The sequence below is a fragment of the Gorilla gorilla genome, chromosome 1, assembly GCF_029281585.2.
Source record: "Gorilla gorilla gorilla isolate KB3781 chromosome 1, NHGRI_mGorGor1-v2.1_pri, whole genome shotgun sequence".
In the NCBI taxonomy this organism is placed as follows: domain Eukaryota; kingdom Metazoa; phylum Chordata; class Mammalia; order Primates; family Hominidae; genus Gorilla; species Gorilla gorilla.
Window position 1 is genome coordinate 180,512,811 of NC_073224.2, and position 15,191 is coordinate 180,528,001.

The following is a 15,191-nucleotide window of genomic DNA, read 5'->3' on the forward strand; positions in this document are numbered from 1 at the left end:
CCCCAGGATCTAATCACCTCCCACCAAGTCTCCCCCTTGATATGTGTGGATTACAATTTGAGATGAGATTTGGGTGGGGATGCAGAGCCAAACCATATAAGCCTCCCTCAGGAGAGGGGAGGTAATGGTGTGATGGGCCCCATTTAACCTAGAAAAGGCTGGGATTACCTGTAGTTAAAGATTTCTCCAGAGCTCTCAATATAAATTAGTAAAATTGGCACTTATATCACATGATACAAAGATGAAGCAGCACTTCAGCAAAGCTCTGAGGACAGAAATAACTGAATTATATGGCTCATTCAAATCAAAATGAAAAACAAGCCACGCACTATAAAGAATGAAGAGATAAATCCTTGTAAACATGTCCACTTTTACTGGAAAAAATCAGAACATTGAATATTAATTGCCCTAAAAGGATTTTACAACATCCACAACTATGGATGGCATCACTGGATTCAGGCTTCCAGCACTGGACATAATGCATGTTGTTGGTGGAAACCTCTATGGTTTGTTTACAAAAGGGAATTTCCTCTTCTTTCCCCTAAAATGAAGTAGTATTGGTGTGAATGCTCCCATTTCCTGCTTTTATAATCTCCCTTATTCCATCCATGGGAGAAGGAATCACTTAGCTGCATCCCTGAGACTGAAAAGATTGTATAATAGTATCCATGAGGCCATGTTAAATGGGAAGTGGGGCCACAGTCCTGAAGTGGAGTCCATGAAGGCTTGGCATGTATCTCTGTGATGGTTTGAATGTCCCCTTCAAAAGTCATATTGATATGAAAAAAAGTTCAACATCACTGATCATTAGAGAAATGCAAATCAAAACCACAATGAGATACCATCTAACACCAGTCAGAATGGCTATTAAAAAGTCAAAAAATAACAGATGCTGGTGAGGTTGTGAAGAAAAGGGAATACTTAAACGCTGTTGATACACTGTTGGTGGGAGTGTGAAATAGTTCAGCCATTGTGGAAGACAATGTGGCGATTCCTCAAAGACCTAAAGATGGAAATACCATCTGACCCAGAAATCTCATTACTGGGTATATACCCCAAAGAATATAGATCATTCTACTATAAAGACACATGTACATGTATGTTCACTGCAGCACTATTCACAATAGCAAAGACATGGAATCAACCTAAATGCCCATCAATGGTAGACTGGATAAAGAAAATGTGGTACATGTACACCATGGACTATTATGCAGCCATAAAAAAAAAACAAGATCATGTCCTTTGCAGGGACATGGATGGAGCTAGAGGTCATCATTCTTAGCAAACTAACACAGGAACAGAAAACCAAATATCACATGTTCTCACTTTTAAGTGGGAACTAAAGAATGAGAACACACGGACACAATGAGGGGGATAACACACACTGGGTCCTTTGGGAGGGTGGAGGACAAAGGGTGGGAGGAGGAAGAGGATCAGGAAAAATAACTAATGGGTACTAGGCTTAATACCTGGGTGACAAAACAATATGTAAAACAAACCCCCATGACACAAGTTTACCTATGTAACAAAACTGCACTTGTACCCTTGAACTTAAAAGTTAAAAAAAAATATGAATAAAAGCTCAGCATATTAAAACAAAAAGTCATGTTAAAATTTCATTGCCATTATGACAGTATTAAAAGGTGAGACTTTTAAGATGTGATTAAGCCATGAGGGCTCTGCCTTCATGAATGGATTAATGCCATTGTCTTAGGAGGCACTTCTGATAAAGCCAAGCCCCCTCTTGCCCTCTCTCATTCTTGTGTGTGCAGTCCCACACTCTTGCACCCTTTGCCATGGGATGATGCAGCAAGAAGGCCCTTACCAGATGCCCAGAAGTTATCGGCACCCTTGGGCACTGCAGCCTCCAGAACCATGAGCTGAATTAATCTCTGCTGATTATAAATCACCCAACCTCAAGTATTCTGTTATAGCAGCAGAAAAGAACTAATACTTTCTTCTTGAGCCACCTGTACTCAGGCCTGTGGGCTCTGAGTTCATGAATCAATCTGATCAAGTGCAGCTTGCTTCAGGCAAGTATAGGTGGCTTCCTTTCTCTTTGTCTCAGCTTCTTGGCCAGCCAGTGGGTGGGTAAGTCAGTATTGTGCAGGTTCCAAAGTCTAGCCAGATTCCAAAAAGAAGTAGAAGATCCCTGAACTTTGATTCAGTGTGACCAAAGCCAATACTGCACCCTTGCCTGAGGTGGCTCTGTTCACTGGCACATTTATGTCCCCAGCATATACCTATCATTAGTTCATTAGTCAAGATCCTTTTTTTTTTTTTTTTTTTTTTTTAAAGACAGAGTCTTGCTCAGTGGAGCAGACTGGAGTGCAGTGGTGCAATCTTGGCTCACTGCAAGCTCCGCCTCCCATGTTCATGCCATTCTCCCGCCTCAGCCTCCCAAGTAGCTGGGACTACAGGCGCCCGCCACCACACCTGGCTAATTTTTTGTATTTTTAATAAAGACAGGGTTTCACCATGTTAGCCAGCATGGTCTCCATCTCCTGACCCCATGATCCACCTGCCTCGGCCTCCCAAAGTGCTGGGATTACAGGTGTGAGCCACCACGCCTGGCCAAGATTCTTTACTTACAAATTTTTAGCCTACATGACAAAAATATCTAAAGTGTAGCTTTATTTAATGTTCAGTTTATTTTACTCTATGAAAAAGTGAAATGCCCAACCTTTCTAAGATTAATTCTTGTCTTCCTTCTGTGAAGGAGTCTGTGATATTTCCTAAGATAGAAAAGTCTCTGAGAGATTTGCTACAGGAATGAAATAGAATTGCACTATCACTCAAAATAGGGTGTATCTTCTGCAGGGACCCGTCTTATATAGAAGGTGTTCATGAAAGATGACAGTGAACACTGAATTAAGGAAATACATTCATTGCCTGTTAGCTAGTAGTATTATTTAATTCAAAAAATTTATGAAAGTCCATTGTGGTTTAGAAACAATTGAAGCCAGTCGGGCGCGGTGACTTATGCCTATAATCCCAGCACTTTGGGAGGCTGAGGGGGGCGGATCACTTGAGGTCGAGAGTTCAAGACCAGCCTGACCAACATAGAGAAACCCCGTCTCTACTAAAAATACAAAATTAGCCAGGTATGGTGGCGCATGCCTGTAATCCCAGCTACTCGGAAGGCTGAGGCAGAAGAACCACTTGAAACCGGGAGGCAGAGGTTGCAGTGAGCCGAGATTGTGCCCTTGCACTCCAGCCTGGGCAACAAGAGAGAAACTACATCTCAAAACAAAACAAAACAAAACAAAACAAAACAAAAAACAAGAAAGAAACAACTGAAGCCAACAAGGGACTTAAAAAAAATCAAATCCTTAATTCAAACACATATTTACTCATTCAATGAATATTTCATCAGTATCTAAAATGTGCCAAGTGACTGTGTTTTTGTCATCCAACACCCAAAGTACAGTCTCATAGGGATGGAGGAAATCCATTTTATTATTATTTTTTTAATTTCAGTACAGTGGTGGGGAAGAAAGTGTAACTGTAATGTCATCATAGGAAGTAGAGGCAGTAAAAGACAATTATTGTAGTAACTCTATAATAAAAGGAATTACAGTAACAAGATGTAGCCTACAGGGAAATATAAGATCAAAGAAAGGGATAAATTTAAGAAGGAAAAAGTATAATAGGTTTGTATGTTTTTTTAAATTATACTTTAAGTTCTAAGGTACATGTGCACAACATGCAGGTTTGTTACATATGTATACATATGCCATGTTGGTTTGCTGCACCCACTACCTTGTCATTTACATTAGATATTTATTCTAATGCTATCCCTCCCCCATTCCCCCATCCCACGACAGGCCCTGGTGCATATTCCCCACCCTGTGTCCAAGTGTTCTCATTGTTCAATTCCCACATATGAGTGAGAACATGCGGTGTTTGGTTTTCTGTCCTTGTGATAGTTTGCTCAGAATGATGGTTTCCAGCTTCATCCATGTCCCTACAAAAGACATGTACTCATCCTGTTTTATTGCTGCATAGTATTCCATGGTGTCTATCTGTCACATTCTCTTAATTCAGTCTATCATTGGTGGAAATTCGAGTTGGTTCCAAGTCTTTGCTATTGGGAATAGTGCCCCAATAAAAATACGTGTACGTGTGTCTTTATAGTAGCATGATGTATAATCCGTGGGTATATACCCAGTAATGGAATCGCTGGGTCAAATGGTATTTCTAGTTCTGGATCCTTGAAGAATTGCCACACTATCTTCCACAATGGTTGAACTAGTTTACACTCCCACCAACAATGTAAAAGTGTTCCTATTTGTCCACATCCTCTCCAGCACCTGTTGTTTCCTGACTGTTTAATGATCACCATTCTAACTGGTGTGAGATGGTATCTCATTGTGGTTTTGATTTGCATTTATCTAATGACCAGTGATGATGAGCATGTTTTCATGTGTCTGTTGGCTGCATAAATGTCTTCTTTTGAGAAGTGTCTGTTCATATCCGTTGCCCACTTTTTGATGTGGTTGTTTGATTTTTTCTTGTAAACTTGTTTGGGTTCTTTGTACATTCTGGATACTAGCCCTTTTGTCAGATGGGTAAATTGCAAAACTTTTCTCCCATTATTCTGTAGGTTGCCTGTTCACTCTGATGGTAGTTTCTTTTGCTGTGCAGAAGCTCTTTAGTTTAATGAGATCCCATTTGTCAATTTTGGCTTTTGTTGCCACTGCTTTTGGTGTTTTAGACATGAAGTCCTTGCCCATGCCTATGTCCTGAATGGTATTGCCTAGGTTTTCTTCTAGGGTTTTTATGGTTTTAGGTCTAACATTTAAGTCCTTAATCCATCTTGAATTAATTTTTGTATAAGGTATAAGGAAGGGATCCAGTTTCAGCTTTCTCCATATGGCTAGCCAGTTTTCCCAGCACCATTTATTAAATAGGGAATCCTTTCCCCATTTCTTGTTTTTGTCAGGTTTGTCAAAGATCAGATGGTTGTAGATGTGTGGTGTTATTTCTGAGGGCTCTGTTCTGTTCCATTGGTCTATATCTCTGTTTTGGTAGCAGTACTATGCTCTTTTGGTTACTGTAGCCTTGTAGTATAGTTTGAAGTCAGGTAGAGTGATGCCTCCAGCTTTGTTCTTTTTGCTTAGGATTGTCTTGGCAATGTGAGCTCTTTTTTGGTTCCATATGAACTTTAAAGTAGTTTTTTTCAGTTCTGTGAAGAAAGTCATTGGTAGCTTGATGGGAATGGCATGGAATCTATAAATGAACTTGGGCAGTATGGCCATTTTCACGATATTGATTCTTCCTATCCATGAGCATGCAATGTTCTTCCATTTGTTTGTGTCCTCTTTTATTTCATTGAGCAGTGGTTTGTAGTTCTCCTTGAAGAGGTCCTTCACATCCTTTGTAAGTTGGATTTCTAGGTATTTTATTCTCTTTGTAGCAATTGTGAATGGGAGTTCATTCATGATTTGGCTCTGTCTGTCTGTTGTTGGTGTATAGGAATGCTTGTGATTTTTGCACATTGATTTTGTATCCTGAGACTTTGCTGAAGTTGCTTATTAGCTGAGGAGATTTTGATCCGAGACAATGGAGTTTTCTAAATATACAATCATGTCATCTGCAAACAGGGACAATTTGACTTCCTCTTTTCCTAATTGAATACCCTTTATTTCCTTCTCTTGCCTGACTGCCCTGGCCAGAACTTCCAACACTATGTTGAATAGGAGTGGTGAGAGAGGGCATCCCTGTCTTGTGCCAGTTTTCAAAGGGAATGCTTCCAGTTTTTGCCCATTCAGTATGATATTGGCTGTGGGTCTGTCATAAATAGCTCTTACTGTTTTGAGATATGTTCCATCAACACCTAGTTTATTGAGTTTTTAGCACTATGTACTGTTAAATTTTGTCAGTCTTTTCTGTATCTATTGAGGTAATCATGTGGTTTTTGTCTTTGGTTCTGTTTATGTGATGGATTATGTTTATTAATTTGCATATGTGGAACCGCCTTGCATCCCAGGGATGAAACCAACTTGATCATGGTGGACAAACTTTTTGATGTGCTGCTGGATTCGGTTTGCCAGTACTTTATTGAGGATTTCTGCATCAATGTTCATCAGGGATATTGATCTAAAATTGTCTTTTTTGTTGTGCTTCTGCCAAGCATTGGTATCAGGATGATGCTGGCCTCATAAAATGAGTTAGGGAGGATACCCTCTTTTTCTATTTATTGGAATAGTTTCAGAAGGAATGGTAGCAGCTCCTCTTTGTAGAAGTCGGCTGTGAATCTGTCTGGTCCTGGACTTTTTTTGGTTGGTAGGCTATTAAACATTGCTTCAATTTCAGAGCCTGTTATTGGTGTATTCAGGAATTCAAATTTTTCCTGGTTTAGTCTTGGGAAGGTTTATGTGTCCAGGAATTTATCCATTTCTTTTAGATTTTCTAGTTTATTTGCATAGAGGTGTTTATAGTGTTCTCTGATGGTAGTTTGTACTTCTGTGGGATTGGTGGTGATATCTCCTATATTATTTTTTATTGCATCTATTTGATTCTTCTCTGTCTTCTTCTTTATTAGTCTTGCTAGCAGTCTATCAATTTTGTTGATCTTTTCAAAAAACCAGCTCCTAGATTCATTCATTTTTGGAAGGGTTTTTTTGTGTGTATGTCTCTATCTCCTTCCGTTCGGCTCTGATTTTAGTTATTTCTTGCTTTCTGCTAGCTTTTGAATGTGTTTGCCCTTGCTTCTCTCGTTCTTTTAATTGTCATGTTAGGGTGTCAATTTTGGATCTTTCCTGCTTTCTCTTGTGGGCATTTAGTGCTATAAGTTTCCCTCTACACACTGCTTTAAACGTGTCCCAGAGATTCTGGTACATTGTGTCTTTGTTCTCATTGGTTTCAAAGAACATCTTTATTTCCGCATTCATTTCATTATGTACCCAGTAGTCATTCAGGAGCAGGTTGTTCAGTTTCCAAGTAGTTGTGCAGTTTTGAGTGAGTTTCTTAATCCTGAGTTCCAATTTGATTGCACTGTGGTCTGAAAGACAGTTTGTTGTGATTTCTGTTTTTTTATATTTGCGGAGGATTGCTTTACTTCCAACTATGTGGTCAATTTTGGAATAAGTGCAATGTGGTGCTCAGAAGAACATATATTCTGTTGATTTGGGGTGGAGAGTTCTGTAGATGTCTATCAGGTCTGCCTGGTGCAGAGCCGAATTCAAGTCCTGGGTATCCTTGTTAAGCTTCTGTCTTGTTGATCTGTGTAACATTGACAGTGGGGTGTTAAAGTCTCCCATTATTATTATGTGGGAGTCTAAATCTCTTTGTAGGTCTCTAAGGACTTGCTTTATGAATCTGGGTGCTCCTGTATTGGGCACATATGTATTTAGGATAGTTAGCTCTTCTTGTTGAATTGATCCCTTTACCATTATGTAATGGCCTTCTTTGTCTCTTTTGATCTTTGTTGGTTTAAAGTCTGTTTTATCAGAGACAAGGATTGCAACGCCCGCCTTTTTTTTTTTTTTTCCATTTGCTTGGTAGATCTTCCTCCATCCCTTTATTTTGAGCCTATATGTGTCTCTGCACGTGAGATGGATCTCCTGAATATAGCACACTGATGGGTCTTGACTCTTTATCATATTTGCCAGTCTGTGTCTTTTAATTGGGGCATTTAGCCCATTTAAATTTAAGGTTAATATTGTTATGTGTGAATGTGATCCTGTCATTATGATGTTAGCTGGTTATTTTGCCCATTAGTTGATGCAGTTGCTTCCTAGCATCGATGGTCTTTACAATTTGGCATGTTTTTGCAGTGGCTGGTACTGGTTGTTCCTTTCCGTGTGCAGTGCTTCCTTCAGGAGCTCTTGTAAGGCAGGCCTGGTGGTGACAAAATCTCTCAGCATTTGCTTGTCTGTAAAGGATTTTATTTCTCCTTCACTTATGAAGCTTAGTTTGCCTGGATATGAAATTCTGCGTTGAAAATTCTTTTCTTTAAGAATGTTGATTTCCAATTTCATCCATGTCCCTACAAAGGACATGAACTCATCATTTTTTATGGCTGCATAGTATTCCATGGTGTATAGGCTGCATAGAATTCAATGGTGTATATGTGCCACATTTTCTTAATCCAGTCTGTCATTGATGGACATTTGGGTTGGTTCCAAGTCTTTGCTATTGTGAATAGTGCCGCAATAAACATACGTGTGCATGTGTCTTTATAGCAGCATGATTTATAGTCCTTTGGGTATATACCCGGTAATAGGACGGCTGGGTCAAATGGTATTTCGAGTTCTAGATCCCTGAGGAATCACCACACTGACTTCCACAATGGTTGAACTAGTTTACAGTCCCACCAACAGTGTAAAAGTGTTCCTATTTCTCCACATCCTCTCCAGCACCTGTTGTTTCCTGACTTTTTAATGACTGCCATTCTAACTGGTGTGAGATGGTATCTCATTGTGGTTTTGATTTGCATTTCTCTGATGGCCAGTGATGATGAGCATTTTTTCATGTGTCTTTTGGCTGCAGAAATGTCTTCTTTTGAGAAGTGTCTGTTCATATCCTTTGCCCACTTTTTGATGGGGTTGTTTGTTTTTTTCTTGTAAATTTGTTTGAGTTCATTGTAGATTCTGGATATTAGCCCTTTGTCAGATGAGTAGGTTGCAAAAATTTTCTGCCATTTTGTGGGTTGCCTGTTCACTCTGATGGTGGTTTCTTCTGCTGTGCAGAAGCTCTTTAGTTTAATGAGATCCCATTTGTCAATTTTGGCTTTTGTTGCCATTGCTTTTGGTGTTTTAGACATGAAGTCCTTGCCCATGCCTATGTCCTGAATGGTAATGCCTAGGTTTTCTTCTAGGGTTTTTATGGTTTTAGGTCTAATGGTTAAGTCTTTAATCCATCTTGAATTAATTTTTGTATAAGGTGTAAGGAAGGGATCCAGTTTCAGCTTTCTCCATATGGCTAGCCAGTTTTCCCAGCACCATTTATTAAATAGGGAATCCTTTCCCCGTTTCTTGTTTTTGTCAGGTTTGTCAAAGATCAGATAGTTGTAGATATGCGGCGTTATTTCTGAGGGCTCTGTTCTGTTCCATTGATCTATATCTCTGTAAACTATCGCAAGGACAAAAAACCAAACACTGCATGTTCTCACTCATGGATGGGAATTGAACAATGATAACACATGGACACAGGGAACATCACACTCTGGGGACTGTTGTGGGGTGGGGGGAGGAGGGAGGGATAGCATTAGGAGATATATCTAATGCCAAATGAGGAGTTAATGGGTGCATCACACCAGCATGGCACATGTATACATATGTAACTAACCTGCACATTGTGCACATGTACCCTAAAACTTAAAGTATAATAATAATAAAAATAAATAAAATAAAATAAAATAAAATAAAATAAAAAACAAAAGAAAACAAAACAAAAAAAAAGAATGTTGAATATTGGCCTCCACTCTCTTCTGGCTGGTAGAGTTTCTGCTGAGAGATCTGCTGTGAGTCTGATGGGCTTTCCTTTGTGGGTAATGTGACCTTTCTCTGTGGCTCCCCTTAACATTTTTTCATTTCAACCTTGTTGAATCTGACAATTATGTGTCTTGGGGTTGCTCTTCTTGAGGAGTATCTTTGTGGTGTTATCTGTATTTCCTGAATTTGAATGTTGGCCTTCCTAGGTTAGGGAAGTTCTCCTGGATAATATCCTGAAATGTGTTTTCCAGCTTGTTTCCTTTCTTCCCGTCACTTTCAGGTACACCAACCAAATGTAGATATGGTCTTTTCACATAGTCCCACATTTCTTGGAGGCTTCATTCGTTTCTTTTTACTCTTTTTTCTCTAAACTTCTCTTCTTGCTTTATTTCATCCATTTGATCTTCAATCACTGATACCCTTTCTTCCACTTGATTGAATTCGCTATTGAAGCTTGCACATGTGTCACGTAGTTCTTGTGCCATGGTTTTCAGCTCCATCAGGTCATTTAAGGTCTTCTCTAGACTGTTTATTCTAGTTAGCTATTCATCTAATCTTTTTTCAAGGTTTTTAGCTTCCTTGCGATGGGGTTGAATATCCTCCTTTAGCTCGGAGAAGTTTGTTATTACCCACCTTCTGAAGCCTACTTCTGTCAACTCGTCAAAGTCATTCTCCGTCCAGCTTTGTTCCGTAGCTGGCAGGGAATTGTGATCCTTTGGAGGAGAAGAGGCGCTCTGGTTTTTAGAATTTTCAGCTTTTCTGCTCTGGTTTCTCTCCATCTTTATAGTTTTATCTACCTTTGGTCTTTGATGATGGTTTTGGAGTGGATGTCCTTTTTGTTGATGTTGATGCTATTCCTTTCTGTTTGTTAGAGTTCCTTCTAACAGCCAGGTTCCTCAGCTGCAGGAATTTTCATAAAGTGGAATTTGCTGGAGGTCCACTCCAGACACTGCTTGCCTGGGTATTACCAGTGGAGGCTGCAGAACAACAAATACTGCAGAACAGCAAATATTGCTGCCTGATCCTTCCTCTGGAAGCTTCATCCCAGAGGGGCACCCAGCTGTATGAGATGTCAGTCGGCCCCTACTGGGAGGTGTCTCCTATTTAGGCTACACGGGGGTCAGGGACCCACTTGAGGAGGCAGTCTGTCCAGTTCTCAGAGCTCAAACACTGTGCTGGGAGAACCACTGCTCTCTTCAGAGCTGTCAGACAGGAACGTTTAAGACTGCAGAGGTTTCTGCTGCCTTTTGTTCAGCTACACCATGCCCCCGGTGGTGGGGTCTACAGAGGCAGGCAGGCCTAGATGAGCTGTGGTGGGCTGCACCCAGTTCGAGCTTCCGAGCTGCTCTGTTTACCTACTCAAGCCTCAGCAATGGTGGAAGCCTCTCCCCTGGCCTCACTGCCGCCTTGCAGTTCGATCTCGGACTGCTGCGCTAGCAGTGAGAGCAAGGCTCCGTGGGCATGGGACCTGCCGAGCCAGGCGCAGGATATAATCTCCTGGTGTGCCGTTTGCTAAGACTGTTGGAAAAGCCCAGTATTTGGGTGACAGTGTCCCGATTTTCCAGATACAGTCTGTCATGGCTTCCCTTGTCTAGGAAAGGGAAATCTCCCCCACCCTTTGTGCTTCCCGGGTCGAGGAAACCCATTTAAAAAGCAGCCTCCCTCCTCTCAAGAAACTGTCTCCTGCCCTTTATCTTCATTTCTGCCTCTCACTTAACACTTACTAACTTCCTGGACTTGGAATTTACATTTTTCTTTGCCTGGCTTCCCTGGTCCCAAATAAAGGAATGATCTATAAGCTAATACACTGAATCCCTTTATATGACAAACCCTGTTAGTAATGCAGATAATCACTCTATAATTCAGCCACGTTGCACACACGACTTTTCATAAAGTGGGCTACCCCAATAGTAGAACAAAGATATTTTCCCAGGAATTAAAAAGGCAACCGCGGCATGCTGAAATGGCACCTGGATAATCAATTAGAACAGGTGGGATGTTGCTTATCTTCCTAAGGTCCTTTCTCCCTGCTGATCTCTTCCTTCCTGTTTGCTTTTGATAGATGTTTAGGATTAGATAGGTAACTGGGGAATTATTCATGTGGAACTAAAGGTCAAAATTTATTGACACAGATCAGTTTGTTGGATCATTTCATTGAACACAGATCATTTTGTCAGTAGGGCTATATAATCTCCTACCCAAAATCTGTTTCGTTTTTCTCCATCAATTCTGAACATTAAGTCAACTTGTACAGTTTCAACTGTAAAGAAATTTCTATTCAATTGTAAAGAAATTTCTACTATATTCTTTTGATGCGCAAAACTATTTTTCCTTACTTTGTGTAATGTTCCCAAACCAAGCCATCCAAATACCTCCTTGAAAGAAGGCATTAGGTAGTAACATTTTAGCTTTAGAAACTTGCATGTTATTACTTAAAACCCTGTAAATTTTTTCTCCTGTCCTTGAAATGCACCATATAAATATTGCATTTGATCCTTAACTTACACTTCATAAATAATTCATTTTAAAAATATTCCTCCATAAGACCATCAGTTGCTGAGGTGTTCAGTTTTCAGGGAAAGCATTTATTTACTGCATGGGCCCAGGAAGCCTGGTAAAGGCTTGGCTAAAAGCTCCACATGGAGCAAATTATGGTAATTGTATTAATGCTCAAATCCAGGACGCTCAATGCTCAAATCTGCTAAAAGGTTTCACACTATATTGCCCACATCTTGACTGGCAATGAGGCCACTGGAAATGTTTAACACTTCATAGGGAGGCTTCTGAGATTCAGCTTTCATAGTTCCAAGAGTTGCTAAAGAATGTCTAGAGGTAGCTTCCAGAGGAGTTTCTGAAAGTCACAACTGAGAATAAACAGCATCTTAAATATCTTCTACTTTGGGCTCAGACTGAAACTACAAGCTCAAGTGTCCAGAAGTGAAAATCAAAGGAAACATTACACAATTAATTTTGATAAATGGGTAAGTTCTAATTCACATACAGTAATATTCTGCTTAATGATATGTCTCCTTAGGAAATCCATTAAAAATCCATTAACTTAACAGGGAAAAAATCTAATAAAGTTACTCTGGAAATTTTCTGCTAGATTAATATTATGGACTTCTAATGAATATTTCTTGTAGATACTGCTACGTTAGCAGAGCTAATATACTAATTAAACATGTGTCATGTGTGAGGCAGGAAAGAGGAGCAGAAAAACATAAAAATAATCAGAAAATCAGAGTTCAAGTTATACCCAATTGCCAAAGATAATGTTAAAATCAGTAAATATCATTACAGATTTTTAAAGGAAAGAGTGCCAACCTCCTAGTACCAAGCATCTCAATATTTTAATCAAAAAGTCACTGAGATATGAAAATATGCCATGTCTTGTGCTAGGACAGGAAATACAAAGGTAAATAAGTGAAAATCCTTATGTCAAACAGCTCACAGTCTAGTGAGGAATCAAGACACATATACAGGTAATCAATATATACACTAATAAAGCTATGTTTAACAACATACCATGGGAATATTCAGCAAAAAACAACTAATTTTTTGGAGGGCATATACATTTTACAAATCACTTAAACCATTAGGTAACTGAAGCTGAAATTTGTGTTCCAGTAAAATATTAGTTCTTTCTAGGTCCTCCCATTGGGAGAATTTCGATCCTGACTTACCATTTATTGATTCCATGCCAGGTTAGGCAAGGTTACTAATCTCTCTGATTCTCATCTGTAAACATGCAACAGTGCTTTTGTCAGTAGTTGTGAGAAATATATAAAACAAGGTACATACAAGCACAGAGAAATGTGCTTGGGACATAGAAGATGTACTTTACCACCCACATAAAAGGCCTTGTCTGAGACCCTAAGGCCTTAGTTAGGAGCCACTGACTCGTTCTAGGTTTCTGTTTTTTTCTAGATTTTCTAATATTGATCTTTCAGCTTTATTTTTTTACCTGTTCACAGCCTTGCCTTTCCCTGTGAACCTAATTTGTAAAATTATTTTCGTAGTACTGACCGGAAGCAGTCCATACACAGCCCCTTGAGTATGCTATTCCCAAGCTGCTCCTTGCAAATATCTTCCTCAGTCTAGCCCTTCACCTCCCCCCACCCCACTCCCCTTAAAACAGAGTTCTGCTCTGTCTGTTGCCCAAGCTGCATGCAGTGGCACGATCTCAGCTCACTGCAACCTCCTCTGCCTCCCAGGCTCAAGCAATCCCCCAACCTCAGCCTCCGGAGTAGCTGACACTGCAGACATATGCACCAGGCCAGGCTAACATTTGTATTTTTCTTGTAGAAATGGGGTTTTGCCATGTTGCCCAGACTGGTCCTGAACTCCTGGGCTCAAGCAATCTGCCTGCCTCAGCTCCCAAAGTGCTGGGATTACAGGTGTGAGCCACCACGCCCAGCGCAATTTCTGATTCTATATTTCAACGCAGATTTTCATAGCATGTATCTCCACTCAGTTCATATAAATCTTAAGGCAAGAGCCTACTAGTCATGGCCTACCCATCATAATTAACTCATTTGTCTTGGAAAAAGTGAACTTCATTCCTGTATTTTCATGCATACAAAAACAAGAAACATACAAACCACAATAACAACAAACCCATCAAGATCCTCCAATGCACATAATCACTCTACAGGTGTTTTATTCTTTTACCTATTTTGCTGTAAGTATCTGCAACAAAGTCTTCCAAACCAATCATTTTCCAGAAACTGTCGTCCCAGCCTTTCTCTGCTGAATATGTCCACTTACACACCAGGGAGCAGAGAGACCTAAGAAAATAGAAGAGATATAGATAGAACTGATCATATGAGTGAGGCTTCCTTTATATTTTGCAAAATACCCGTCTAGGTATCTGCAGAGGTATTAAAGAAGTGGAATAAGCCAGTGTAGATAATGACACATCCCTGCTTAGGTAAAAAGTCTCCATGGATACCTGTTAATTATGGATAGTACCTTCCTTCGCTTTCAAAAGTCTCAGCCCTGGCTGGGCACAGTGGCACACACCTGTAATCCCAGCACTTTGGGAGGCCGAGGCAGGCAGATCACTTAAGGTCAGGAGTTGGAGACCAGCCTGGCCAACATGGTCAAACCCCATCTCTACTAAAACTACAAAATTAGCCAGGTGTGGTGGTGGATGCCTCTAGTCCCAGCTACTCGGGAGGCTGAGGCAGGAGAATTGCTTGAACCCAGGAGGCAGAGGTTGCAGTGAGCCAAGATCGTGCCACTGCACTCCAGCCTGGGCAACAGGGTGAGACTCTGTCTCAAAAAAAAGAAAAAGTTTCAGTCCTTTATTTGGATCCTGATTAAACAATCTGTATATGAATATTTGTATTTACATCTATGTTTATATGACATTTGTGAGATAATTAGAAATTATAACCTTGCTATTTGATAAAAAAATTATTATGAAATTTTAGATATGATATTGGTAGTTGTGGTTATGTTAACAAAAGGCTCCTTATCATTTAGAGATACATACTGAAAATGTTTGTATAAGATACATGGTATCTGGAATGCGCTTTAAGTAACATGAGAAGGAGAAGTAAATGGCATGTGGCTAAGGGCAAGATTGGTCATGGGTGGTTGTTGGGACAGAGTGATGGGTTCATGGGTGTTAATTATACTACTCTCGCTACATGTTCAAAAGTTTCTATGATAAAAAAAAGTTTTTAAAGTGTCTGGTGGAGATAATAAATAGTATGGTCATCCCAGTCTAAGGCAATATTTAATAGG

At 40.0% G+C, this 15,191-nt stretch overlaps 1 protein-coding gene across 14 annotated transcripts in view; it reads right to left on the minus strand.

Moving 5' to 3' along the window:
• Window positions 1-15,191, minus strand: part of FGGY (FGGY carbohydrate kinase domain containing) — a 460,818-nt gene that overhangs the window by 285,656 nt on the left and 159,971 nt on the right. For all 14 annotated transcript variants that reach the window (XR_008671153.2, XR_008671144.2, XR_008671185.2 and 11 more), the window contains one exon: window positions 14,112-14,227. Coding sequence is in view for 5 of the 14 variants with exons in the window: in XM_055360768.2 (XP_055216743.2) it covers window positions 14,112-14,227 (116 nt within the window). In the remaining 9 variants the exon portion in view is untranslated. The remainder of the gene's footprint in view (window positions 1-14,111; window positions 14,228-15,191) is intronic.